Source organism: Metarhizium acridum (assembly GCF_019434415.1).
Source record: "Metarhizium acridum strain ARSEF 324 chromosome Unknown scaffold_555, whole genome shotgun sequence".
Taxonomy (NCBI): Eukaryota; Fungi; Ascomycota; class Sordariomycetes; order Hypocreales; family Clavicipitaceae; genus Metarhizium; species Metarhizium acridum.
Window position 1 is genome coordinate 593,015 of NW_027094039.1, and position 26,784 is coordinate 619,798.

Consider the following 26,784-nt stretch of genomic DNA (forward strand, 5'->3'; position numbering starts at 1 on the left):
TATTTAAAGCCCGACCCATCTCCTCCGTATGTACGGACCTTGGGAGACCTTGTAACACATCTTGTTCCAATTGTCTCCGCATCTTCTCTGCGGAGTTGGTACGCAGCGCACGCGCGGGCTTGGGCCAGTCAAACGAAGGCTGCAATGATGAAGTCTTGGCGAAGCAACACGGACAGGTGAACATTCAACTGCTCGTCGCCTGGCAGAGTGGCTATAGCATAATCGATACACATGGTGGGGAAGGGAGGCGCACTGTGAGGTCAAGTTGCGTCATGTTGTACCACGACGTAATGCAAGGTTGTACCGAATAGCGTTGGCAAAATAAATATATTAGACACACAAACATAGCTGAGCCGCCACTCTGCATGGAGGCCATTGTACAATGGGTCACGAGGTCCAAGAAATCGTTTGTTGGACAGGGAGGGCTGTGTGGTGCTTTGATGCGGTTGGTAACAGTTTGCATGGAGAAGCTCGACAGGGGCCTGCTGTAGATGCGGAGAACATTGAAGCCACTTTGCTTCTTGACAAGGATTCTAGCATCGGACGAGCAGAGGATGGCGTCCAAGTGCCTAAAATATGCCAAGCAGCTGGGGAAAGTCGCCTATCTCATGTGGAATGATCGCCCGTCTCTATCCCTGGTCTAGAGTTAACTGTACGTAAAAACCCTGGCGATCCGGGAAACCCCATGTGGAGGAACCCTGCGCCAGCGGCTGACAATTTCCAAGACGCATGAGGGTACGTCCGAGAAAGGTGCCCATTGAAGTCGGCGGTGAAGAATGACAAGTACGGTGCTTTTGCAGTCTCTGCTACAGTACAGTCTGAGCTTGGTCTCTCTCAAGCTTTGCACAATGTTAGCCTGTAATCTACGTCCCAGTGGCAGATTCACTCTCACCACAAGAAGCATCGTGCATATGAAGTAGCTCGAAGGGCAGAGCTCACCATATCAGCATTTGTGGTGCTTGCCGAGGACCTCCGCTGTCCATGTCAGAAGAATTATTGATTGAGAGTATTGCGAATCTAGGGGCTTGTCTAGTCCAGTCCAGTCCAGTACTTTTCTTCTCTCGACACCAGAGTCCCGGTAGCAGGACCTATCACCGCCTTGGCGATAAACGCAACTGGGATCGAGAAAATATGATCTCGATGCCCATACCGATATCGTAGCACTGACGTCTTTTTCCTTTTCAGAGCTGTAGAGCTGGTCATATTACCCCGTAGTAACGTGTGGGAGAGTATTCCGGTCTTGATATAGGCATGTGTCCTATACTTTGACTCGGCCATCGATTGGAAGGGATCCAAGGTTTTGCTGTTATGGCCCCAAACAAGGGCCTGATGCTGGTTCTGCTAGCCACAAATATTCGAATCGACCAGGAACACCTACAGATGTTCGCTAACTCAACGATATACGTATTGTAGGACTTGACGTCGGTCCCAGAACTGTCTTCCAGTTGTGTGCGCAATGTCCACTATCACAAAATAGAAGAGAAAACGCGACTCAGTAGAGCATCTGTTTCCAAGTGAAAAATTACTCTGAGACATCTCCGGCACTCCGTGTCACGTCATCACAGCGCTGTCGCCTTTACTCTTGCTTCCAGTTCCAAGCGGTGGCAATGTTCTGTGATTGGGGCAACAGCACAACCGTACGTCTCGTGTTAATCAAGTTGACCATGGCCTCTGTATGCACGCACTCGCCTGAGCCATATCGGGGGTCGATACATCACGTTTACTCTTCTCGGTCATACCACCATGGTGAGAAAGGAAAAATTCAGGGCCAATGTTTTTGTGTACTGAAACGGGATATTTCCGAGACCATGGATTGCGAGTCGACGAGTATCGTAAACAAAGGCAGTGCCATAAATGCGATGATCGCTCTGTAATATCTCCTGTTGCTTGTTCTTCATCTTAAGGAACCAGATTAGCCGAAATTAACCTTTTAAACTCCTCGTAATCAACCCGGCCGAATAGTCGTTCTTGTTCCCACGCATATTCCAATGTATCTAAAAGTCGTGAGACGTGCTAGACAGACAAAACACCGTCAGTTGAGGAAGTTGGTGAGCAAGGAGATGAGGAGGCGCCAACCTTGAACCCAAAACCCCTCATAGCTGTCAACCGCTCTCTTATACTCTGTTGCTGCCCAGGATCAACTGTAGCGATTCCAGCCGTTAAAAGAGGCCACAGAACAGCCAGCTGGTTGATGCCGGACTGAAAGCCGATAATTAGAGTCAAAATGCGAGACACTGATGCTGCAACTGTCGGATCAGTTGCAGCGTTCCCGATTCTGCGTGTTTTAACCGTCTCCAAATGAACGGCACAGGCCAGAGAGTATACCTGAATGCATGAAGCGGCAGTCAGTGTCTCAAATTCCTCGAGCGTAGCATCCGATGGCATGGAATCCAGCTGGTGTAATCGTAGATAAATGTCAGGTGCTGACACTTGCCAGTTCCGCAGCCTGTAAGACAAGTCATTGTAGTACATATCTCTCTGGTGCTGTGTCAATCCTTCCTTTTCCATCTTGACGAACTTGCTTATATCTGTCTGAATAGACATGATTCGTGACCATGATTGACGTATTTGAGCCATTGTGCGGTCGGTTGGTGACCGAACTTTGGCGAAACTGGGGACCCCCATATTGTATTCCCATCCGCCCCCAAAAGTTTCCCAATAGTCACCCTGTATCAATGGCCCGTCCCCAGTTGCCAAAGATGCAGCGACATCCAGATACGCCATGAGAGAAACCAGAAATCGCCGTAGTGGAAGAGTGTGCGATACGCCAGACAATTCCATACCACTGCTTTTGGTGGGACTTGACGGAGGGCCAACCCGTGGACTATACAAGGATTGGAATATCTGCGCAGCTCCGGCGAGATGAATCCTCCAAGACGCATCATTGGATGACATCTTTTCGAACATGCAAAGAAGCAGAGTTGTTGCTAAAAGCTCCAACGTAGGGTGGCCTTGGTTAAACGCTACAGTATCCCGGAGCTGTGTAACAACATTGCCATACGCTTTCATCGCTGCACTATGATGAACTTGACGGTTTCGAGTTTCCGGTAAGCCGGCAATATGCATGGCACCAAAGGCCTTCATGACATCTCGAAGCAAACCAGAATTGCCCATCAGACCCGGAAGCTGTCGGTACGGATTTGAGTTTGCAGGAGTGTCATAGATGATGAGATAGGATGAGACGGTTTCGAGGAAATGGTGCAAATAGAAGTTGTCGTTGAAACCAATTTGCCGTGGCATGTCGGTAGCCTCACACCAGTAGACGGGTGACGCCATGTATTGACCTTTGACAGGAAATCTGGCATGTTTAGAATTACAGGCAAAGTCTTCTGATATGAACGATAGGCTTGATGATGGAGTTTTCGACCCCGCAGGGGACATGGTATCCGTGACCGCGACAACATCAGTAGACAATGATTCCTGAGCGCTGATGTTATCCGTACCATCTTCACCACATGACGCTGAGCCGGATCTGCTGCATGCTCGTGGTTCTGAGGACGCCGTTGCGACCTTGCCACTCTTGTCAGCCTTGGGTCCCGGAGACCCTGCGTGTCTGACGGCTTTGAAGACAAATTTGCGGTCGAAGTTGCACAGGAGGTTTAAACGAGTGCAATTTGAGCAAGAAGGGGTGCGTTCATCACATTTGACATGCCTCCGGCGACAGTTGACGCAACCCGTGAAGACTCTGGAATGCCATTTTCGTTGTCGCACGGGTGCTGAAGCCTCGGGCCTTGCATCGGGGTCCGGCTTCACCATCGCCTTTATGTCATTGCTGTCCACGGCGTGGAAGATACCACCGACCCTTGCGTCAAGAAGTTGCCAAGAGCCGCTGAGGAAGGCCAGATCATCGAACGAAGGGCCGAAGCTGAAGTCTTGCCTTGCGTGGCAGTGAGTGGCAGTGGGCGAAGGGTCAACGTTGAAGGCGACTCCGTCTGGAACTTGGACTTGAAGAGCACATGCACAAATCGTCGTCACATCATCACCTCATTGCGTCGCCTGCAAAGCCAACTGGGAAGTATTTTCAAAACCTGGCGCAACAGTGGTCGCTCCTGCCAGTGGAAGAGTCCATTGGCCCATCACGTGGAACCCGGTCGGGCGCAAATCTGGAGGTTCCTCAGTTACGAGAGCGGGTTACACTCTGGCGTACTACGTATGTACTCTATCCCAGCATCCCAGGATCTATAGCAAGGTCAGAGAGACGCTACATGTCACCGTAGCCTCATGGACGCCCTATCGGGGGTCCTGCCTCGTATCGTATGGTCTCGATGCAAGAGATTGGTGGAAACGACTTGATTGGCTGAGACAAGGCGATGATTCTTTGACTGGCCGACTGCGAGATGTTTACATCTACTCCGTAATGTGTTGGCGAAGACAAGTGGGTATGTTTTCGATCCGAGACCATTGTACTTGGCAAAGTGTCCACTGACCCAAAGAAAATGAAAACGTAGTTGGGCGCTTTGAGAGTTTCTTCACCAGGATCGGTCTGATCTCGCACCTTATCTATATAAACCGTCGTTTGCGCCGAATACTCTTGCATGACTAGCTTACGTCTCACTTTATCCACCCGCATCGGCGATGAGATGGAAGACTCCCACGTTCTTGGCATCACTTCCACGTGGTGAAGATTAATTCACTAGCCCCAGCAAAGTGGTTTTGCCACCCAGCAAGCCAGACTGAGACTGGGCGACTACTAAGATGCGATCAATAAGGGCAGAATACGATCCGGCCTAATTAAACAAAAAAAAAAGAAGAAAGAAAATGACCAGAGCGCTATTTATCATTGCAGCAATAACATGCCCAAGTTTCATGGTCACGGATAAGGTTCAGGAGTAACTATTGTTCGACCGGGACCGAAACAGATCCGTCCCCCTCGTTCTCCGTGAAGGGACAGATGGTCGTGGGAAATGGAATTGTCCTTGTGGTAGCCAAGAACCTTTCGATTTTTTTCTACCTGAGAGCGACCGCCTCACAGAAGGTGACGCAGGCGTTAGTAAAGGGCAAGATCATGAATTTCTTCGGTGAAGATCTTCCTTTGGAAATAAATGTCCCCAGACTGTAGTCAATTGGATGGATGGCACGGGATCAACATGGTGTCTGGTATTACTTAATCAGTCAGTCAAGCCTGATTGATCTCAGTTATCTGGTGGAGTGGTCTGCAACGGACATGGACTTTGTAGACTTTTACCAATCTTAATGAGCCTTCTGGCCATTCATCACAATATTGGAAAAAAATAATAACTCAAGAGCTCCGTAGAAGATAGAAATATTTTGAAGCTGCCTGTTAGCTCTACGACCTGTTATTCCACTTCCACCTGCCAGACTCGTGGCCGTCCAGATCCGACTCATCGGGGCTGAACACCAGAGCCGTAATCAGGTGCATAGGAGGAACCAAAACCTAGTTGGCCTTCAAGTCAAAATGGCCAAAACTGTCATTGCGTTTGATATCTACGGCACATTATTGTCGACCGAATCGATTGCAAATGAGCTGGCCAGGATCTATGGCAAGGATGAGGCTGAGATAATCGCCACCCAGGCAAGGCGATACCAGCTCGAATACACCTGGCGCATTAATAGCATGGGTAAGCAAAACACACCCCATCTTTAAGACAAACTAAAAAAGAAGTAAATTATCTGTGGCGACGATGTAGCCTGCTACACCGAGGTACTCAAGCATGTTGCATAGCCAAGCGGTGATGCTATGCTGTTCACGCCGCGTCCAGTAACTGACCATCAGGTAGGCCTATATCGATCATTCTCCGAATTGACCAGACACTCCTTTCGCCAGGCAACTGCAGAAATCGGCCTGGAGCTTTCCAGGGACCAAGAGGAACGCATCCTTGATGCTTATAACGGACTAGACACATTCCCGGATGCAGACAAGGGTCTCGCGCTTGTGTCGCAAACGCCTTCTCTTAAACCGTATATATTTTCCAATGGAACCATGGCGATGATTACTTCTTCGCTCAAGACCTCGCCGTCGCTTTCCAAGTCTGGAACGACATTCTCGGAGTCTAATGTTGTTAGTGTCGATCCCCTTGGCGTGTTCAAACCGGATCCTCGGGCGTATAGACACATGGGTGAGATAGCTGGTTTGACACATCAGTTGGAGAAGGTCTGGCTTGTGAGTTCGAATCCATTTGATGCTGCGGGTGCTATTGCCGCCGGCCTGAGAAGCGTTTGGGTGAGCCGACAGGGAACTGGGTGGATTGATGGACTGGGCGGTGCACTTGGTGTCAGTCCAACGGCAGTGGTTGGGAGTGTTGAGGAGGCTGTGAGGGAGATTATCAAATTAAACGGTTTGGACTAGGCGTCAGAGGCAAAGCTGATGTTTCTTGTCCTGACTTATCTGCGTACTTTGGTGGAGTGTTCAAAACTGCCAGGGAGAGTGTTTGTCTGGGAGTTCGACCACGTTTCTGTCAGAAAATGTTGAGTTGAGGACTGATATTACAGATTACCGTTCTGGACCTTTTTTATTTATTTATTTATTTATTTATTTTTTAGTAGAAATCGCCTATTAGTCCCTTGTTTCGTTTGTCACGGCGACAATGATGTACAAATCGAACTCGTAGGCATTGTGGCCGATGAAAGCCATATTACTTGTAGCAATTTTTTTTCGAACATGATAATCCGAGAAGTATCTCTATAAGTGTAGAAAAAGATCCTGGGCTGCAAACATACAAAATAGAGAGTGTTTCGGTCGAGTCCCAGTAGCAATAAACGATATATAAATAGGAGTCTGTTAATCCTCGAAGTCTAGAGATGTCCTGGTATCCAAATATGACTGACTGTGCTCAAATCCTGACTCGATTGGACTTCACTTGTCATGAACCCGCGACAGCATTCAATAGCACTGGGACGTAGCCCCAAGATGCCCACCGATACTGTTAACCACCACAAGCCATCCGAGATCTCGTTCTTGGGCAGGACAGCTTCTTCCTGCATCTGTCTTAAAGTACGTGATGATAAGGCGACAGAGAAAAACGTGAGTCCTGATGGCTCTAGAAAGAAGGGGTCAGCTGCAGCTATTGATGTGAGGGAACATAGCATCACTTGGTTTTAGGAAGTCCCGCGGTCAGATGTGCCTGGTGTTGAACCAACGCATTCACATGACAAAGTCTGTCTTCGAAACCGAGTGAGCTCTGGACTCGATGCTGCATATTGACAGGAGACGCGTCATGCTGGAGTCCCTTGAAGTTTAATATGTGGCTGCTGACAAGGGTGCTGAGGCTTGTCGCTAGCGCTTGATGTCAAGTGAGTCAGTCAACCAGACTGGACTGCACATTGTTGCCAGTTCGACCAGCGTTTCTGCAACTCCGGCAGGCAACATTAACGGCCGTGACCTGGCGCTAGACAGGCTGGGAACCTCGGCCCCTGTCACAGCGGCTGCAGGGGCTGTGGCTCCCGCTAGACTGCTGGCTGATATCCACTAAGATTGAAGCCAGGCAGTGGACATGTCGGTTGAGAGTTCAATCCTCGCTGAGCGGTGGCCATTGGCTGGCAGGCGATTACGGATCCACACCTACAGACGCAGTGCTTGCTTGACCTTCGGCATGAGTTGGTCAAGGCAATCGCATCAGACTCGTTTGAACTCTCTAATCCTAACAGCCTGTGCGTTGCTAAACTACCGCCAGCTCTTCTTGTCCCGTAGAGAGCGATTGAAGCACGGAGGATAGGCCTGTGTGTCTGCTGTTTCACGTGCAGATATATTTTGTCAACCCTACGAACTTGGCGAATAAACACAGTCAAGCCACAAGCAACAATGGCTCCAGTTGGCGACTATGGCGACAGCCCTAATCAACGGTCCTCCCGCGACGACGACGACATGGACAGAAGAGACAGCTATACAAGCTCACGGAGAGCTCCGGCTGGCGGGCGCCAGGAACGACAAAGGTCCCGTGACAGAAGGCGGCGCTCGCGAACCCCAGACTCTCCTGGCCGGCATCGCCGTCGCCGGCATCGGTCCCACGATCGAGAGCGTGAAAGGGGACGTGGCGGTGACTTTGACAGCCGATCCGGCAGGCAAGAAAGAGCTCGTGACGATGAGCGTTCAGATCGCCGAAGACGGCGCAGAGGTGATGCCGAATTGGATGAGGGTCGTCCAAGGGACCGTCGAAACCCTGTGAAGCAAGGAGGGCCATTGCCGTCACAAGAAGACTCTTTCGCCATTACGAAAGGGGAGGAACCGGAGAAGCCCAAGGAGAAGCCTAATTTTGGCAGCTCGGGAGTACTAGCCGCAGCGTCCAACTCGGTTGCTCAGGCCGATGGATCATCCATTGTCCTCAAGTACCATGAACCACCCGAAGCTCGGAAGCCGCCGACCCGAGACCAGTGGAAGCTTTTCGTCTTCAAAGGAGGCGATATTGTCGATACTATTGACCTCAGCCTAAGAAGCTGCTGGTTGGTTGGCCGAGAAATGGCAGTTGTGGATTTGCCAGCCGAGCACCCCAGCATTAGCAAGCAGCACGCCGTGATACAGTTTCGTTACACGGAAAAACGAAACGAGTATGGAGACAAAATTGGCCGAGTGAAGCCGTACTTGATCGATCTGGAAAGCGCCAATGGAACCGTACTGAACGATAGCAAAGTTCCTGATAGTCGGTACTTGGAACTGCGAGACAAGGATCTGATTCAATTCGGGAATAGTACAAGAGAATACGTTGTCATGCTGGCACCCAAAGATTAAGATTTGTTTTTGCAACATTGTCCTCCCCCCCTTTTTTTTTCTGTACGCCCTTCTGAACGTTTCTTCTCGGATATCGGACGAACCACTTTTCTTGCCTACGATCCAAACTCCTATGCATCTTGCTGTACTGGCTGGCATCCGACAAGGCATCCTGAGAGAGCAAGACATTGATGCCGCAGGCACAATCGAGCTTACCGATGCTAGGCTCGTATTTATGCACCCACATGAACAACCGGTGTCACCAACATGCATCCAAACAAAGAATGGAAACAAGGACCGCGGACGAATGATCTGGCAGAGAATACTGCCACCACCTTGTAGAGCCATCTTGGCTAGTTATATCTACGCACACAATGCTATGCCAAGGTTGCACCGAATGCCGTGGGTAAAGGATGAAGAGGCACTTCTGTGAGGTCGTACCTTGAAGCTGCCTCTTGTCCCGTCGTGACACGCGCATCCCTGACATCTCGACGAGGAATGCCTGAAGTATCATTTCCTCGAGAAGTACTTTGGCTGCATCGCACTTGTGATTATCAACGGCCTGGTTTGATGCCAAGTATTGTCCGCCTGGAATATGTCCACATGTCCATGTACAGTATGAATTCGTCGAGCACTAAGTTCTTGAAGATGTGGGCCCTCAGGGGCGTCAAATAAATTCATCCCGGATCACAAGCACGGCTCTCAACTAACAACCGGAGATGAAGCCCTTTCGCACGGTCGTGTGCCCATCCAGTCTGCTTGCGCACCAATTAGAAGACAAGAATGGAAAGACGATGGCAGAGTCCAGAACTAGAGGTGAACCCGGCAGAACGTGATGGATGATTCAAACCGGTGGTGGTGACACCAGATCAGGCCTCCGAGCCTCAAGTGTGTTGGAAAGTTACGTCGATGTAACCGTGCAACTTTTTAGCTTTTTCACGCTCTCAAAGACGGCGCCGGCCCTGCAGGAGGCGGTCAAAACAGCCAATCAATTCACTTCCGACATTAATGTGGGTGACGATGCGTCTGGTGCCGCCGTCATTGTTCACCTTTGGGACTTGTAGGGTCGCTTCCGTCCAGAAAAACCAGGGGTACCATGGCCAATGACTGTGTAAGATGACTGAGGTCGTCTAGATTGAAGTTGTGTATGCACACCACCAATATGGCTTTAGCAACCTGGATACGGGGTCTCCCAAGCGAGCGTGATGAGAAAAGGTCGTCGACTGCAGCTGTGGGATGTGTCAGATGTCACGTCTCAGCACTGAGCCTGGTTGAATGGGAATTCTGCACAAATGTGCGTGCATATGCCTGCATCAGTCACCTCAACAACAACAACAACAACAACGACAATAAGAAATTATGGCGACAGGTAGCCCGCGGAAAAAGCCCTCTCTCCCCGATCAATACACTAACTCCCAAGTTAAATGGATTTTTGCAGTTTCCGCCTTGGCAAGTTGCCACTAGTTGAATATCTCCGGAGGAGGGTGCAGTTCTTTCGGCCGAAGATCCTGCATTAGTACGGAGGCGACTGTGATGGCCCGGACGATATCAAACTCATGCTACTGGCTAGTCTGTGTGATGCCGGCCGCCAGTCTCTCCCCTGTGGATTCGTAATGGGCAGACGACGGGTAGTCTATTCTTGGTCCGTTCTGACGTGTGGGGGATTCAATGAAACCTTGAAAGCACATGCCCATGTGCGCCGTACGATAGTTTCTTCGATTCGGCCCTGTGATGGATCCCAACACTGCTGTCCGCCTAACATATGCGAATCCGACCTCTCTCTTTCGACGTGCCGCTCCACCGGCCAGTTCGATTTGACAAGGTGGAAAGTTTTTGTCTCTCGGCTCTGTGACGAGTGAAGGTTGTGGGAAGGGTTGGGGATCTCGAGTGCTGTCACGTTTGTGTATAAAGACATGAGGTCCCGTCGTCCAAAAAAGGTGAAGAGAATAGAACAGAACAATTCCAGACAATCAGACAAGCTTGGCCCTATTTCATAGAATTGTTATTCGCTCGTTACGACCGCTTCTGCCGATAAAAGACGGAAGCAGTTGTTAATACGTGTTATTTCCCCTTTTCCTTCTCTTGCTTTCACTTGTTGCGTCAATACTAATTCATCACCATGGTACGTCACTCACCTCACGGCCATTTCCTAGTGCCCCTTAGCCTCAAGCGCTCCCATATGATTGATTACTCACCCCGACAATTGTCGCAGGGCCTCGATCGCAACATCTCTCGTTACGAAACCACAGCCGTCTACTCCCACCCAGACGCCAAGGTAGACATCGTCCTCGTTCACGGCCTCAACGGCAACCCGGAAAAGACATGGACCGCCAGCAATGGCACCTTCTGGCCTACCGATCTCCTGCCCGACTCCCTCAAAGGGGTCCAAGCCAACATCCTCGTCTACGGGTACAACGCCGATGTCTACTCCCGCAAGAACGACCGCAGCGCGAGCGACAACTTCATACACCAACATGCCCAGACACTCGTGACCGGCCTCACTCTGTACCGCAAGAGCGAAGGCACTTTTCGAAACCCCATCATCTGGGTCTGCCACAGCCTGGGCGGCATCTTGGTGAAGCGCGCGCTGCTGTACTCGAATGACTTGCGCATGACACACCATCAAGACTATCGATCGATTATACGTGTCTACATTTGGCCTCATCTTCCTCGGCACTCCGCATGTTGGATCAGACGCCGCGACATGGGGGCTCATGCTGCAGGGCATGGCGGATGCCATTATGCCCAGGAAATTCTTCGAGTCGGAGTCGGTGCTGCTCAAAACCCTCAAGAAGGACAACGAGACGTTGGCGAACATCAACAACCACTTCCTGGACATCTACCAGCGGTTTAGGATTCACATGGTCCACGAGAACCACAAGACTGACATCAAAGGCACCAAGTACGTGTAGCCTCCTCGTCCTCCTTCTCTCCCAGGAGCCACAACTTTAATAACTAATACAACCCCTGTCCAGGATCACAATTGTCGATGCCAACTCTGCAAGCCCCCAACTGCCTGGCGTAACATACTACGGCGTCGAAGCGACGCATTCCCAAATGTGCAAATTCGCCAGCAAAAACGCCCCTGGTTTCCGAGCCGTGTCAACCGACATTCGCCAATGGGTCCAAGATGCCCCTGCCCTCATCAATGTGCGCTGGGAAGTAGAAGAACAAGACAAGGCTACCCGCATGCGACACGAGATCCATGAACGGATGTCACCATTTGTAGGTTCTGCTGTTCTTGCGCCTTTTTTTTTAACCGTCAGAAGAAGCAATATCTAACCAAGGAACCAAAGATGTCTCCTTCTTCACCATACGTAACTCCATCTTCACCATTCGTATCGCCATCCTCGCCATTAGCATCTCCATCTTCACCACGTCGAGAAAGCGACCTGTCCAACATCTCGTCACTGTCACTCAGCGACGGATCCAACCTCTCTTCATTATCCCTCTCTTCATCTACGGTTCCGCGGACGTTTCTCACCGCGCCGCCGAGGCAGGATGCTGTCCCGCCAAAGGTGCCTACCCTGATTGTGTTGGACGAGATGGGCGCCGTTGCGGAGCAGTTTTACAAACTGAGGAAATAAAAGGGGCTTGTTTTACTCAACTCTACCAAAAGTGCATTTTTGTTTTCCTGCTATTCCTTTGTTTTTGGCTGGTTGGTTTTTGGCGGGTTCGTCGGGTCTGCTATTTAAAGAGAAAATGCCTGCAAAGGCCATGCATGTCCAAGATGTTTTTTTTACTACTACGCATATTATCAGAGTGCTCACAAGGCTAATTTACTAACACGACGTTGTAACTTCTCAATATGATTAGACCATGTCTATTGCATTATTTTGGGGGCATTGCTCTTGTCCTTGTGGTCTTGGAGCAGCGTCACGACGAGCACGACAGCGGTGGTGTGGTCAAATGGCTAGATTGCCGCCGCCGGCGACCCGTGTACAGAATTGCCAACCGCCAAGTTTCTCTTCTGCATGAATGGCAGGCCCGCCGGTCTGGCAGTTGACCAATCAATGAACAGCGGTGTTGGGCTCCCCTAACCCGGGTTCAGGGGCGGTGCCGCGCCGTGTTCAAGTCGTACGGGTCAAGTCTGGTAACTATAATGCGTCTGGTCCTTGACATTATGGCGCCCGGTCTGGGCAGCCTGGAATTTGATCAAGGTTTGCGCGCGGCGGCTGCACCTGATAACGACGTTGCATTGTGCCCGATCGACCGACGACGAGGGGGGCCACCAAGAGTCAGACCGTTTCAGCGCCATAGTTCGCTTTGGTCCGAGGCGCTGATGATCCATGCATGGGAGGCTCATGTTTCCGCCTGCACTGCGCTCATTCTGCCTGCGCCGAGAGTGAGTACCTGGCAATTATGTCTAATTATGCCGGTGACTTGTCTTCAATGTACATAAATACACAACTACTTTGCCGGAGCCAGCTCCAACACACAAGGGAAGTTGACTTGCCGGTGGTCTCGGTTTGGTTTTCCACTGGTTGTTCAAACGCGGCTCGTGGACATAGGAAGGGAAGTGGCCGTGTTTCAAGACTCTGCTCAGGAGTATGGATGAGAGTATATGGTCTGTGGCAGAGAATACACTCGCGTACCGCAGTACCCCACAGCACGCAACAGTCAGGTAACATAACCTACTTACCTAGATACCTATGTAGCACTCTAGTTGAATCCTTTTTTTTGTCTCCCGCCGTGTACTGTAAGCCGAGCGCTCCATCAATCCAGTCCTACAAGGGGTGTACGCCAGCTTGCGGAGTGCAAGAGCCTCTCGCTCAGAATACATGTCAAACTTGACAGTTCATAGGCCGCTGACAAAGCACGACTTTCACTGCAAGCCCACCCTACATCTCCTTCGTTTCCCTCTTCCTCTCCGGTCCAGTCATGGATGGAGACAAGTACAAGTCTCATTTCATCTTTCGTCATATGCGATATATAGAGGAGGTCGAGACATTATGGGAAATTTCTTTTGCCTACCAAATCCACGGCAAGTCACTTAGAAGCAATTTATGAGGCTCTTTCTATAGGGTTCCGATTGGTTTTCTTCTACAAGCCTTGGCTGTCTCTAGCGTATTAGCCGTGTCAAGTTTAAGGAGGCAGGCAGGCAATCTGCAGTGACTTCATAAACAGTCGAACGCTTTCGAAATTTCTCACAACATGGGAACTTGACAGGTGGAGCACGAATTCTGCCTTGATCAGCTTCCCTGCCGCATTTACGGGTACCAAGTGGCTGCGGTGGAGAGGAGCATCCAGTTTTTTTCATCGTTTCAGGTCATCTCGTTGCCTTGGCGTTTTCTGCCACGTCTTGTAATTGCAATCTTCCGTGGTGAGCTGAATTGCTGGAAGTAGAGTTCAAAGATACACATTCATGTTGCATTTCGGGTCGAGCGTTGCAACCGTTGAGTGACTTGGATGCCGGTTGCCGGTTGCCGGTATACGTGTCGATCCGAAAACGCAAACCCACGGCGGTGTTGCAGAATGTCCCGCGCTTGACAGAGCTGAGAAGAAGTATGCGGACGAAACCAGTTGGCCTGTCGTCTTTTTCTGCTAGCTGTTTCTGCTCAGGCTATTGCACATGTCATTTTGGTTTCAACAGCCTACGGGATAACTACTTTGCCGTTGTCAAGTTATGGGCCGGATAGGTGTTTTGTGACTTCACATCATCATTGCCGCACTCTTGAAACCGTCCTGACATTTGCGCTCAAGATGGTATCGGGAGTATTGGTACTAGAGAGCATCTGGACAGGTGGAATGGAAAGCGACGCACTTATTACAATACAAGTTTAGGACAGGATTGCTTCACTTTTTTCTGGCACAGCTCCCCGACTGCAGTGTCGGCCACACTTGCCCATTTCTTCTGTCTGATCGCTTGGTTCGCCAACAGGCTGTGTACAGCGATTCACAACTTACAAACAGACAGTCCCTCTCACTTGGTGAAATCCAGCAGATACCTTACTGAATAAGGTTTGCAGCGATTATGCCTGCTTTGTTTCTTAATCTGTCGTAGTCGGTCAAAGCATCACGAACCAAGTCAGAGCAACACTATCCGAGCCTACTGGTGTCTGCCATGACAATCATTTCCGGGAATACATGCCGTCTTACCATTTCTTGGAGTTCACACCATCTGCATGGAAACGGGCTAGCCGCCACAAATACAAAGCATACTATGTCGCTCCTGGAGATGTTGATGCTGACCGACACTCTGCTGTTACGCAATCGCATTGGATTCATTCTCAGGAAAGGCTAAAGGAACATGGAATCCAATGACGGACCGAGCGTAACCGTCGATCCTGGTCTCTCTTACCATTACTAGCATTTAGCTGAAGTAACCAGACTGTTGAGGCATTTCGGGCAGGTGGGCGTGATCAGCAACATCATCAGCCGCGTCAAACGTACGTCTAATTACACGTTTGGATGCTCGCTTCCTCACTGCGTTCTTGCCAAGAATCACACTGTGCCGCGGGCCGAAATCCTTGGAACCCTAAAGTTGAAGGTCCGCCAGCAAAACTGGAACACCCCTACCTCAACTGGAACCGATGACACCCGAAATGGGCAGACCAGAGCAGATTACCCTTGCTTTAGATGAAGGGGGAGGGGCGCAGAAAACCAGATATTAAGTAGCTCGTCCACTTAGTCACCGACGGGTACATGCTCTCATAAACACTGTCTGTGGTATGCCAAGTATCGTGAGTGAGCCCTTATCGGCCGCTATCAAGATCGTGACATCAGAGGAAGAACTCTGTTTGACAGGATCCATAATCCCACGTGGTGTAAGTTGACGACATCCGTGATATTGACGAGAAAAATCCAACCTCGAAACCCTGCAAAATCCCCAAAATCGGCGTGAACATCTGAAAAAGTGCGCGTATAAGAAATTTATCAGTCGGCTCCTTGGCAGAAATCCAGTAGGATCCACTTGAATCCCAACATAAAACTGTCAGAAACATCTTGTCGATTTACCTAGTGACGAGGCCAAATAGGCCACATTGAGTTTGCATCTTTATCTCACCCTCGGCCAGTACTAGTAATCTGCCTCTCCAAAGATCCCAACCAGCGGCCAAGCGGATCAGTGGGTCTGTTCTCCATAACCGAGCGCTTCAAACGACGATGCTAATGGACCCTTGAAGATACCCGCAGTGGCATCTTCTCTGGGCCCCCTGACGTCACTGGTTGAATTTATGTCGAATTCAGCAAAGCTTTTGGAACTCGAGGATTTTTATGGAGTAAACGGTGACAGTATGTGAGGATGTTCGTTATATTGCATGATCTCATCACGTGTCATATCGCGCAATCATGAGCGGCGTAAGACCTAATTGAGCTGCCGGACGAGATGTGAATGGTTGGCAAGGCGAGGCTGCGAGATGGTGGATCTTTGACCTACTTGGCGTCGCGGTAGATGGAGAAGACCCAGATAGAGGCTCAGTAATCTCAGCATTTCTGAGCCTCCTGGCCAATGGCGATGGCATTGATTCGTGTAGACAGGGTTGCAGAAAGACGCCGATTCGTCGCATCTCGAGACGCCGGGTTGGGCGATATTGACGAAACACGAGCTAGGGTATGGTGTCCCTTGACAATGAATGAAGTACATTCCATAATTACTGTATTTCAGGACGCCTGCCTGATGGAAGATGCCACAGCCGTTGCCACCTCGAGGGCAAAAATTAACTTTGGACCTAGGGGCCGATCTCGTAGAGATAGAGCGACTTGGGTACGTACCTCCAGTGCAGAAAATGCCAGTTACTTAAGTACCTAGCAGGTATTACAATGTTTCTTCCCCAGTAGGTCTGTGCCTTGAGAGTTGCTGGCCGTGCTGGCCAAGTGGATGGCCGATGATGATCCTTGGTGTTGCCTGCCAGCTGCAGCTTTGGATGAAGCAAAGCCGTGAAAAGTAGAGGTGGGGGCGTGTGCATTGCAGGGACGTGTTGAACGACCCTTCAGCGGCCCCTGGATATTGGATCAATGCCAGATCATGTCTGTCGATGCGTGATCCTCGGTCGCCCGTCAACAGTGGATGAAAGAACATGGACAGCACCGGCACCATGTGGAGCCGAGTCTCGTTCGAGTCGTTACAGTGCAGCACCGTGAGCAGGGCGGAGTCGGAGACTGTGTAATGCGGTCATCATGTGGGGTCTCTTCACCGTGTCAACGGGTGCCACTCGACCCGTTTCATACTGTCCAGCCAACGTCTCCTTCGCTCCGGCCACAGACAGAATATTCATCCTCGACGACATCCCGACCAACACGCAAAGGGTACTAGATCATGTTCTGTTCCTCCATGAGCTTCAAAGCGACACCAGCGATCAGCAATCGCAGGGGCCGCAAGGAAGGGCATTGGCATTCAGCATGGACAGGCCTGCAGCCTTTTTCGCATCTCAACAGCCAATCAATTCGTCATTGTCTGCTTACTTTCCCAAGCCTTGTATCACGGAAAGTGCTCGCATATGCGTGCCATGTTCCAAGGGTCGACACATATTTTCTTGCTATGTACTTTGTCTCCTCTGATTTTATAGCTTTTAATTTCGTTCTCAGTCTTGCCACCCTGACGACTTCCACGGGGCGATCCTACGCTGAGCTGGCAACAAGTTATTATACTCGGATTCACAGTCCCAGCCACCCGCCGAGGGCGGTGATATACGTGGCTCGCTCAATTGCCATAATACACACATTGAAAACCGTCTCTCGCCACGTACCCACACAGCAACCCGGCCGAAAAGTAAGAAGCCTGGGATTACTATACTGTCTCGCGCCTGCGGCAACATGAGTAGCAACAGCTGTCCTGACACGAAGAAGACGGTAGGCAAAGAGCAACCAGCCGTAAAAAATTCTCAAAGCGGTCGCCGGATACCAGTGAAGCTTCTGAGTTCCGTTAGATAAGTGGATCGATGGATCTTGCTAGGATCTCGTCTGTGGTTTCTAGCGGCCTCCCTTGTCTCCACTGACCATCGTCATAATGCCTCCAAGCAATCTCCATTTACAACCCACGTTGCGACGGTTTGCTGCACAGGTACGGCCAGAAACACTGGGGACACGAAAAACAAAACACATATACATGGAAAAACATCGGGGGCTTCTCCTGATAAAATGCCGCAGTCGCGTTATCGCAACGTTATCCACTAACATGTCCACTTGTGCTCCAAAATAGAGACCAGGACACCAACGAGTGGTGGTTTACACTGCCAGTCTTCTTCAAACCTGACTCGTCAGTCGCGGTTCTTTGGGCGTATGTACGTGCTCCACTCAGGGGGGGGCGTGTTTTTATAATGAAGGCGGTTCTGTTGGACTCCGTGTGCCCTGAGTACCATGATGACGGTATCAAAGTAAACGTATCTATCAACGCGGATGTGCTAGGTACGCAGCTTTGGTCCAAAATCCAGGGGTTCTAGTCGGTATCCGCGAGGCATGGGAAAACTGCTGCTGTCTTTTCAAAATATAAAAGACTTGTGTCAACCCCTCCATGGCCAAAATGAAGCATACACTCCTCACCGTCACTTCTTCCAATCTTACACGCACCTCTAATATATTGCTGCTTCTAGCACGCCACCCTTACACCTTGGGTCTTGATTTTGTTTCTGCGGCAGGTTCGCAGGAGTTTTGCACATCTTCTCCCCCAACGAAATAACTCTTCGACATATACAATGGCTCCCTCCGCCATCACTCCCGAGACCTCCCCTGAGCGCAAGATCTCAGTCAAGAAGCCTGCCGTTCAGATTCGATCTCACAGCAGCTCTGTCTCGTCTGTCGCATCCATCAAATTAAACGATGGCAACTCTATTCCTCAGGTTGCCCTCGGTGTCTACAAGGCTCCTAACGGCCAGGAGACCGAGGATGCCGTCACTGCTGCCCTTGACGCCGGCTACCGTCACATCGATTCCGCTGCCCGATATGCCAACGAGGAGGCTTGCGGTCGTGCTATTCGCCGCTGGCTTGAGAAGACTGGCACCCCTCGTGAGGATGTCTTCATCTGCTCCAAACTTTGGGACTCGGACCATGGCTACGAAGCCACGTTTAATGCCCTTTGCGCCTCTCTGGACAAGTTTGGTCTTGATTATCTTGACCTTTATCTGATCCACTCTCCTGCTGAGGATGAGAAGAAGCGTCTCGAGAGCTGGCGCGCGCTAGAGACTGCCCAAAAACTTGGCAAGGTCAAGTCCATTGGCGTTTCCAACTTTGGAGCTGCCCACATTGAGAACCTCCTCAACAACGCAACTGTCGTCCCTGCCGTCAATCAGGTTGAGGTGCACCCCTTCTGCCAGCGTGAAGCTCTCGTCGAGCTTTGCAACAAGCACGGCATCAAAATCGAGGCCTACTCTCCTCTGGCCCGCGGTAACAAGTTGGAAGATCCCACAATTGGTGCCATTGCTAAGAAGTACAACAAGACTCCAGCCCAGATTTTGCTGAACTGGAACGCCGCTAGAGGCAATGTGGTCCTCCCCAAGAGCTTGACGGCGTCGCGCATCCAGAGCAATATGGATAGCTTTGACTTCCAGCTGCTGCCCGAGGACGTTGAGATTATTAACGGGCTCGGCTCTGAGAACTACGTCACTGGCTCCATGCACAAGTCCAAGGACTGAGCGCATTCATCACGACTTATACGAGATATGAAACCATTATAGAGGTGTCTGCCGTTTTGGGACAGGATCCAGAAAGGCTATAGATGAAGATGTACAGCAGAATGCATCCACGCGTCGCGACTCGGCTCGTTAGAACGAACAATGTGGAATCGATACCACCAGCGTCATGCGCAATGACGCGAAGCATCCCCGTCCATTGAATTTAGATTTTTATTACTCTTGTTCGGATTTGGCAATTTTCAGACTAGACTGGGACCCAGGGTGCTTGTTGCTGGTCTGTTTACGAATTACCTAGGTAGCTAAATGCTTGCAATGTTATAGAGGCCCGAATACAACATGTGTCAACACCGTCCCCCCTGCTTTCAACTTGACCCAAGCAAAGTTGTCCATTCTGCTCAATTACACTGAAACAGCCGGCGACGTGGTCTGACAGGGCGTCAGTTTAGCCAACGGTTACACCGCATCGTCGCAGGTATAAACTATTCGGAGGCGGACCGAGTTGGTCCTGTCCCACACTTTCTGAAAGTTCTGACCCCACCTGTTTGAGTCAAGGCGCCTCTTTCACATCTTGTCCTGTCGTTGCGCCATGCTGGAAATGACGCAAGGTACCTTGGCTAGTCGACGTGCGAAGGACCGGTATCGAATCACAGTGACGGCCGTCGCTGATCATTGCCGACAAAGCTGCCAGAGTACCAGAAACGCGGTGAACAAAAAGATGGGAAAGAAAGTTTTTGCATGTGAAGGGTGTCCAGGTTGCCAGGGGTCGGCCACGAAATGGTGTATTCCTCGGAATTGAGTCGAGCAGAGGCGATGCGATTTGCTGTCATCTGCAGCCACCACCATCTATTCATTATCTTTCGGAGGGACTACAAACGGAGTATTATTCCCAGCCCGTTGACGTGTCCCCCCATTTTGGGCGCAGCAACCCGGGTATTTGGGCACCTCTGGCAGAGCCTCAACCGTCGCAAATACGCCGCTCAGGGATTTTCCCGACGCCATGCAGCGACCGCATCCAACGCCACTTTTCCAGGAAAAATTGAGTCGCTTGAGCTGCAGCCCGAAATGGGAAAGGGAAATAGGTCATGCAAAACGATGAAACCGGTGATGCAAGGAGAGCAGTATTTTACTTGGCTCATTGTCTTGTTTTTTTATCTGCCGTCTTTTTTGTTCCAGCAGCGCGATCTGCATGACTTTTCAGGGTTCTTGTTCATTAAAAGCATGATGCATGCGGCAGGCGCCGACTTTGTCGCCCGACTTGTAGTGGAATTATCCTCGTTGTACGAATGGGAGCTGCCGAGCACTCACATTGTTGAATCGATCACCATGCGACCCTGGCAGCGTTGTCATTTTCATAGACGCAACGGCCCCCCGGATTTACAGGTAGATTGATCTAGAACCTGCGGGGCTGCAAGTGCCCAACATTGTGGTCCTCTCAAAAGGAGGGTAAAAAAAAGAAAGAAAGAAAGATCGTGGGATCGTGGGGTTTTGTTGTGACGTAGACCCGCGCAGGACGCTAGCATCGTGGGCTTTTTGGAAACCCACACGGCATGGGGGTGCTTCAACACATCACATTGTAGGCGTGAACAACTTCACTGAATTATTCCCAACGTGTTCTGAAATACGTGGCCAAGGGAACCAAGGGTGAAGCCATGACCGAGGATTCGTGGGATCGCCGGCGGTGTGACTCGGGTTTTTTTTATTCATTGTGGCTGGACTGTCGAAGTCAGGCCGCATTGCAGCCAGGTCAGTTGATACTCAGGGCTGTGCAGAGAGCAGGGCAAGCCTCTACCTTTGTGGTCTCTTCACGCGACTAAAGATACGGTGAGGTTGCATATCGTGTTGGGCATCAATAACCTGTCGCAGCGCCTGATTTCATCTCCTGCCCGGTGCAGACAGAGGTGACGTGCAGAGAGTGTTTGGCTGATTGAATTCTGCACGCCACTAGGTTCGGCCATAATTTGCAAGGCCAGTGACAGGCAGACGGCATCAGTAGATCTGGGGATAACGGAATGAGACGGTGTCTAGCTATTATGTCAGACGGTGTTCCTTACCAAGATGACGGAGATCGTTATAGGGTAGGGTAGATGGTGGGTTAAAGGTCTGCGGCAAGACTTCAATGATTTCAATCTTGTTCTAGAACAAGTTGGATTTCAGTGAGAAAAGCTCTGGTATCCTCATCAAGGACCCAAAATTCCCATCCAAAGAAAAAGAACGTTGGCAGACAACAGGCTGTTGAGGCCGTCGCCGTCTGAGTCGAGCAGCACCCCGGCTTTGTGTCCTCCAGAAAGAAACAGCGGCCTCCAAACTAGGGATGCGTGACGGACGGGAGCTGGCACGGGCAAGCATATAATCTGCGTGGCCGTCAATTGCTGGTCGCTTCTCCACGCACGACACTTGGTTCCCCAGACGGCGTCCAATGTGGCTGACGGGAAGGATGCGTGGGGAGACACGGCTCAAGCTCTCGACGTTGAATGAGATGCCATCCATTGACGCTTTATCGTGAGAGTCACCACCAGACAGACGTCTCTTAGCGTCTACAAGACAGCCTAGAAGAACGTTTAATATCTTGCCAGCAGATGGTAGTTTTCAACAGTCCTGTAAGAGCCTTGCTCTCTCCATCAGCCACGGTCAACTGGTGTCCATGTCGTCTAGTGTCAACTGGTTTCAAGATGGTCCGTTGCTCCTTCCCGCTTGATTCCGTTGCTTGCTGCCTTCGGTTTCGGGCTTTGTGTTGGGCTCGTGCCAATTCGCTGCCGAATGCCCAGCCAGTCAATGTCTTCAGTCCACTTCTCGCCTCTCACCAACCCCTTATGTGTATGTTTTTGGTATAAATTTACTTGTCTCTCTAGCAAGCTTTGGTGCATCGCCTCTCTTCCAACGCCGCCAAGCGCTAGCAGCCTTGGCTCGCGTAGCTGTTGCCCATCACGATCGACCATCCGGCCAGACGTCCAGCTGACCAGCGCATCGTCGTCCTAGGCATGTGACAATGTCCTTGTCAAGCCGGCTCTTTGTTCTTCAAATTCTCGCCTCATGTCAAGTCTCGCTCAAGTCTCTTGACGATATTTCCCAAGCACACCAGACGGCGGCAACAAGGACACGACCGTTTCAAAGCCTTTTGGTGCCAATACTTCTGGCTTGTGCCGTGTACCGCCATGGGGACTGCAACGGAATTCTATCGATCCCAGATCGGTGGCACGTCAGTCATCAATTACTCCTACACTGATTTCCCATTCAAGCTTCTTCTCAAGGATGTGTACTACTTTTTCGTGTACTGCTGGGCGTTGCCGTGGATTCTGTTGCCTATCAGGCCCTGCGGTTCTGGTGGACTCGACGAACTACATCCCAGCAGGAAGAATATTTTTTGCATTCTGGTCCATTTCGTACTTGTGCTTCTACAGCTCGCATTCATCTTGGTTCTGCCCCTGGGTATTATTTTTCCCGTTTGGATTACCGCGCTCGGTGTGGGGGTTTTTATGACTTTGAATTGGGCGCTGTGCAAATTACTCAATGGAAAGGATATCACCTTTCACTCGGACGAAAAGTATGCAAAAGCACGTCCGGAGCATGCACATGAACAATGGGTCTTTCTTAATGGCGTCGCAGTTGGGTAGGCCCCATCTCGTACTTTGAGCCGAAGTAACCGCGTAGGCGAAAATGACTGACCTGTTTCCCACAGAGAACACTGGATGATGGCCAACCTGAATCGATTGGCCATCACCTTTGGGCGTCCAGTCCTAGGCATTCACAACCAAACGTCGGGAATACTCTTCGATGTTGTTGAGTGCTTGATTCAGCGCAACTTCACCTATGCCACGTCTGACGTGCGTATTTGCTACAAAATCCTTCGGGATGTGCTATACGACCCTAGCAAATCCAAGGTTGTTTTCATATTACATTCCCAGGGCGGCATAGAAGGTGGGTTAGTTCTGGATTGGTTGCTGCAAGAGATGCCACAAGACCTTTTGTCTAAACTCGAAGTATACACATTTGGAAACGCGGCAAATCACTTCAACAACCCTCATCGCCACGTTGCCTCCCAAAATCTATCAGCAGCCAACCCTCTGATTGCCATCAGAACATTCCTCTCGGAGTCGAGCTTTTCAACACCGGTCACTAGCCCTGTCGGTGCAACAAATGGGCATGCCAAGGGAGGAAATCCATTTGCCTTGACGACCTCCGCGACGTCTGAGTCTTTCTCCTCTTCACGTGTGTCGTCCGCAGCCAAAGACAGGGCCATCGGTCATGTAGAACATTATGCACACTCCACTGATTTCGTTGCCATGTGGGGAGTCTTGCATTTTGCTACAAACAGGATGGGTTCCCATCAGCTTCCTCGGTTTCTTGGACGCCTATTCAACCGCGCGACTGGCAGTGGTGGACACCAGTTAAACCAACACTACCTAAACGGCATGTTTCCATTGGAGAGTGACAAGAAAACAGGTGAATTCATAGGCGCCGACGAAGAGAACGCGTTTATGGAAGAAGTTATCAAGTTCGGCAAAGAGGGTGATGCCATGGAGAATGCAAGAGAAGCATTCGATATTTCTTATTTGGGAACGGAGGGATTTGGTACCGGGCACATATCAACACCTGTCGAAGTCCACGGAGTCAAGGGCAGGAAGCGGACGAAGACGGACGTCAAGGTCAAGGAGCTAAGCAGACTTTGGAGCTATAGAAACGGACGATCTCCCGGAGGCGAGCCACCAGGTCTCGTTACTGAAGCCGGGTTCTGTCGTAATGCGACCATGTAGGTTTAGAAGATGCGAGTATGTCACCTGGGACTCACATAGCCTTTGTATATATGGAACCTGGAAAGCGTTTTGCCCAGCGTTCGGATGGGAAGCAACATGGTATATCGGATGAATCGGCGCCGAGAGACGGGACGACTGTGCAGGCAACGGGAGTAAGTCTTTGATCTACAATAGAAGCGGGGGCCCGAAATTTCGGCGTAGAGTAATGAGGTCGTCCTTCTGGTGCAAACTTTTGCCATGGTACGTACTAGATACCAAGAGCTTGACCCTTGCCGGCTGTCATTCCCGGTGATGGGGAGCCGATGTGAAGTCCCGGTTCTCGGCAGTGAAATCGGTTCCCCGCACGCCTCCTAACTCGACGTTGTTGCAACCAATTGTCGATTACTTATTAGGCAGATTCGCCCGCTATCATACCACGTCAAGTGTGTATCTGCGTAGGAACCAAGCCGGGTAGACTATTTAGCTTCCCGTGGCAGCTCGGCAAAATGGATCGATCAAGTGACGCGGCGGCGGTACTGGACGTGACAAAGTACCCGACAGCTCAGAAATTTGTTAAACGCTGCTGCGATTTTTTGCTACGGTGCAAGATTTGTGAGTCCAGTCGTCACTATGCCCGCTGCCCAATATGACAACACTCGCTCATCACCGACATGCCCCATTTACAGAACACCCGGAAAGGACCTCGAGGAAAGGCTGAACAAGGAATTTGGCCCCGGGAACCCTTTCTACGAAGACTTCTGCACGTACATTAGGCAAGGCCTCACGGAAGGCTGGGTCGCTGAGACGGAAATCTCGGGCCCCAACTACAAACGAGGCAAGATTGCGCTTCCCTCCGCCGAGACTCGCTATTTCAGCATCACAACAGTGTACATGAACAGCCAGGAGGAATTCAAGGGCCAGTACCACAGACACCCATACGGGGAGATCAACTGCGTCGTGCAGATTGATGACACGGCAGAACTGATGGGGATGCAGGGCTGGCAGGGCGCTGGCTGGACTTCGCCTGGGCCCGGGACGCATCATTATCCGCAGGTTAGAGGCGGCGCGCTGGTGGCATTGTTTTTCTTGCCTGCCGGCAGGATTGCGTATAATGCCACGCCAGACATGCCTCAGCCTCTGAGTGTTTAGGCCATGTGGTTGATTCCATGTGGACAGCGACAAGTTCTTTGGACTGGGATGCCCCCGATTTTCTCTTCGGCCGAGATTGAATACGTGGAGGGGACTTGTGACGAGCAGGGCAATCTTGTACGTTGAGCTGACGTGTGGGAATATCTGGTGGTTTGGGACCGGATTTCGTGTTGGTGGCACTGGATGCGATTGGATCATTGTCGGAATCTGTAACGCATTGCGTCCAGTGGTTTGTTTGACAACAATATCCGTTGTAGCAGTACGGAGTATTAGAAGTTTAGAACGACCATTCTTTTTTTTGCTGCGAGCGTGTATAGGCGCACCGCGTGTTTAGCATGTGATGCACAATCGACTTTTGTGATTTCGGTCTAGGCTCCATTTCGTGTGCAGTGAGTTATAAATGGACGAGCTGTTGCATTATGGCGGGTAAAGAAGTTGGCAAAGGGGCATCGTGACGATTCATGCCATCGTTCCCGCTCCCGCTCCCGAAACGCCCAAATCAGCGCTATTTGATGCTCTGTTGGGGGAGGAGGTCGTACGGATGCCTTATTTGGTGGAACTCGGTTGTACAGCTTGCTGCAACTGTTTGGAAAGCGTAATGCTTGGACTGGATGTGCGTTTCACACTTGTTGGTGGTGTTGCCCGACAGGTATTGTTCCTTATCAGATGCTAGTCGGGTGTCTTTTGTATTACCCCAAGGTGGAAATGGCAGGCGGGCGAGATCCACTCGAGCCAATCCGTTCTTGTAGACGATAAAAGTCATGTTAGCATTCATGTATTTCGACTAGAAATTCGTATGGCGGTGTCTGGTGTGATGGAAGATGCAGCTCGAGGGACGATTGGCAGCCGACTACGGAGCCGAAGGACACAGGAATGCAACTGTTAGGATATTAGATCACACCCGCCCGACTTTTCTCCGGAATGGTGGATCTCCACTTTAAGCGGGCGACCCACAACGTCTGCCTAGGGGTCAAGCTCGAGGTCTCAATCCTCAATTCTGGGTGTCTTGTACTACTGGTCACTGGTGAATCACCGTGTTCATCTCTCTAGGTAGGGCCTGCGATGCTGGGATGTCGTGGTGGTGTAGGAGATGACTTGCTTGGGTATTTGACTCGTTCAACGTGTCTCCTGCGTACTCCGGTCCGGGGGGCCTGAAAAAGCCTGGACAGTCTCGAGATTACAACATTACTCCCTGACCACGATGCTTCAAGGACAATATCGCATATACGGATTAACGGACCAGAATACACATTTGGGCCCATGGACAGCTAAAGCGACGATGCGAGGGCCTGCACTCTGCGCGTCCTCGTATCGTCTGTTTCGCGTTTGTGTTGGGCCGATTCCGCGCTGCTCAGCTGCATCAGATGGAGTCAACACAATCGTCAAGCAAGGACTTGAGCTTTCGGATGGAAAACAACCCAGCCAGTAGGACCGCCTGTGGCTGGCCGCTTCCCATCTCTTTTCGTTCAGACATGTAACATGCTGGCGGGGCCCCTGTCGAGATGGTCAAAATCAAAATGGAGCGTGGTTGCATGGCCCGGTTGAAAAAAGTGACAGCAAGGGCTCTTGGACCGCTTGAATATGTATATCCAGTGCATGAAAATTTGACCACGACAAGAAACAAACAAGGGAAACGCGACTTGACTAGTGGTCCATATGGAAGCCATCAGCCAGC

At 50.7% G+C, this 26,784-nt stretch overlaps 9 protein-coding genes across 10 annotated transcripts; 8 read left to right on the top strand and 1 right to left on the bottom strand.

Annotated features, from left to right (window-relative positions):
* Positions 1-386: 386 nt before the first annotated feature.
* On the bottom strand, positions 387-3,997 carry J3458_018876 (uncharacterized protein). Its single transcript, XM_066121294.1, has 2 exons — positions 2,077-3,997; positions 387-2,013 (listed from the first exon to the last, which is right to left on the bottom strand). Exons 1-2 carry the CDS (start codon positions 3,754-3,756, stop codon positions 1,900-1,902), a joined length of 1,794 nt encoding a protein of 597 aa, XP_065973649.1. The 5' UTR covers positions 3,757-3,997; the 3' UTR covers positions 387-1,899.
* A 1,080-nt stretch (positions 3,998-5,077) lies between these two features.
* Positions 5,078-6,511, top strand: J3458_018877 (uncharacterized protein). The gene is made up of 2 exons (XM_007815592.2): positions 5,078-5,579; positions 5,739-6,511. Exons 1-2 carry the CDS (start codon positions 5,417-5,419, stop codon positions 6,305-6,307), a joined length of 732 nt encoding a protein of 243 aa, XP_007813783.2. The 5' UTR covers positions 5,078-5,416; the 3' UTR covers positions 6,308-6,511.
* A 1,248-nt stretch (positions 6,512-7,759) lies between these two features.
* On the top strand, positions 7,760-8,683 carry J3458_018878 (uncharacterized protein; the record flags this gene model as incomplete). The annotated part of the gene is made up of 1 exon (XM_066121295.1): positions 7,760-8,683. The coding sequence occupies one exon, from the start codon at positions 7,760-7,762 to the stop codon at positions 8,681-8,683; it is 924 nt and encodes a 307-aa protein (XP_065973650.1).
* Positions 8,684-8,795: 112 nt separating this feature from the next.
* Positions 8,796-9,095, top strand: J3458_018879 (uncharacterized protein; the record flags this gene model as incomplete). The annotated part of the gene is made up of 1 exon (XM_066121296.1): positions 8,796-9,095. The coding sequence occupies one exon, from the start codon at positions 8,796-8,798 to the stop codon at positions 9,093-9,095; it is 300 nt and encodes a 99-aa protein (XP_065973651.1).
* A 1,686-nt stretch (positions 9,096-10,781) lies between these two features.
* On the top strand, positions 10,782-12,647 carry J3458_018880 (uncharacterized protein; the record flags this gene model as incomplete). 2 transcript variants are annotated; one of them, XM_066121297.1, is made up of 4 exons in its annotated part: positions 10,782-11,309; positions 11,386-11,564; positions 11,638-11,887; positions 11,959-12,647. In XM_066121297.1, 4 exons carry the CDS (start codon positions 10,782-10,784, stop codon positions 12,247-12,249), a joined length of 1,248 nt encoding a protein of 415 aa, XP_065973652.1. In that variant the 3' UTR covers positions 12,250-12,647. The 2 variants fall into 2 exon arrangements, with proteins under 2 accessions (XP_065973652.1, XP_065973653.1); XM_066121298.1 differs by having other exon boundaries at positions 11,638-12,647.
* A 5,647-nt stretch (positions 12,648-18,294) lies between these two features.
* On the top strand, positions 18,295-19,230 carry J3458_018881 (uncharacterized protein; the record flags this gene model as incomplete). The annotated part of the gene is made up of 1 exon (XM_007815589.2): positions 18,295-19,230. One exon carries the CDS (start codon positions 18,295-18,297, stop codon positions 19,228-19,230), a length of 936 nt encoding a protein of 311 aa, XP_007813780.2.
* A 351-nt stretch (positions 19,231-19,581) lies between these two features.
* Positions 19,582-20,702, top strand: J3458_018882 (uncharacterized protein). The gene has a single exon (XM_066121299.1). The coding sequence runs from the start codon at positions 20,005-20,007 to the stop codon at positions 20,617-20,619; it is 615 nt and encodes a 204-aa protein (XP_065973654.1). The 5' UTR covers positions 19,582-20,004; the 3' UTR covers positions 20,620-20,702.
* Positions 20,703-22,382: 1,680 nt separating this feature from the next.
* Positions 22,383-23,981, top strand: J3458_018883 (uncharacterized protein; the record flags this gene model as incomplete). The annotated part of the gene is made up of 2 exons (XM_066121300.1): positions 22,383-22,837; positions 22,907-23,981. 2 exons carry the CDS (start codon positions 22,383-22,385, stop codon positions 23,979-23,981), a joined length of 1,530 nt encoding a protein of 509 aa, XP_065973655.1.
* A 609-nt stretch (positions 23,982-24,590) lies between these two features.
* J3458_018884 (uncharacterized protein) lies at positions 24,591-25,109 on the top strand (the record flags this gene model as incomplete). The annotated part of the gene is made up of 1 exon (XM_007815588.2): positions 24,591-25,109. The coding sequence occupies one exon, from the start codon at positions 24,591-24,593 to the stop codon at positions 25,107-25,109; it is 519 nt and encodes a 172-aa protein (XP_007813779.1).
* Positions 25,110-26,784: the final 1,675 nt, after the last annotated feature.

Bases quoted from the DNA above. Each gene is read 5' to 3' on its own strand.
- J3458_018876 (XM_066121294.1), bottom strand. From the start codon at position 3,756: ATGGTGAAGCCGGACCCCGATGCAAGGCCCGAGGCTTCAGCACCCGTG. The intron at 2,014-2,076 runs GTTGGCGCCTCC...TTGTCTGTCTAG, and splicing joins TGAGGGGTTTTGGGTTCAAG to CACGTCTCACGACTTTTAGA.
- J3458_018877 (XM_007815592.2), top strand. From the start codon at position 5,417: ATGGCCAAAACTGTCATTGCGTTTGATATCTACGGCACATTATTGTCG. The intron at 5,580-5,738 runs GTAAGCAAAACA...ACCATCAGGTAG, and splicing joins CTGGCGCATTAATAGCATGG to GCCTATATCGATCATTCTCC.
- J3458_018882 (XM_066121299.1), top strand. From the start codon at position 20,005: ATGGTGTATTCCTCGGAATTGAGTCGAGCAGAGGCGATGCGATTTGCT.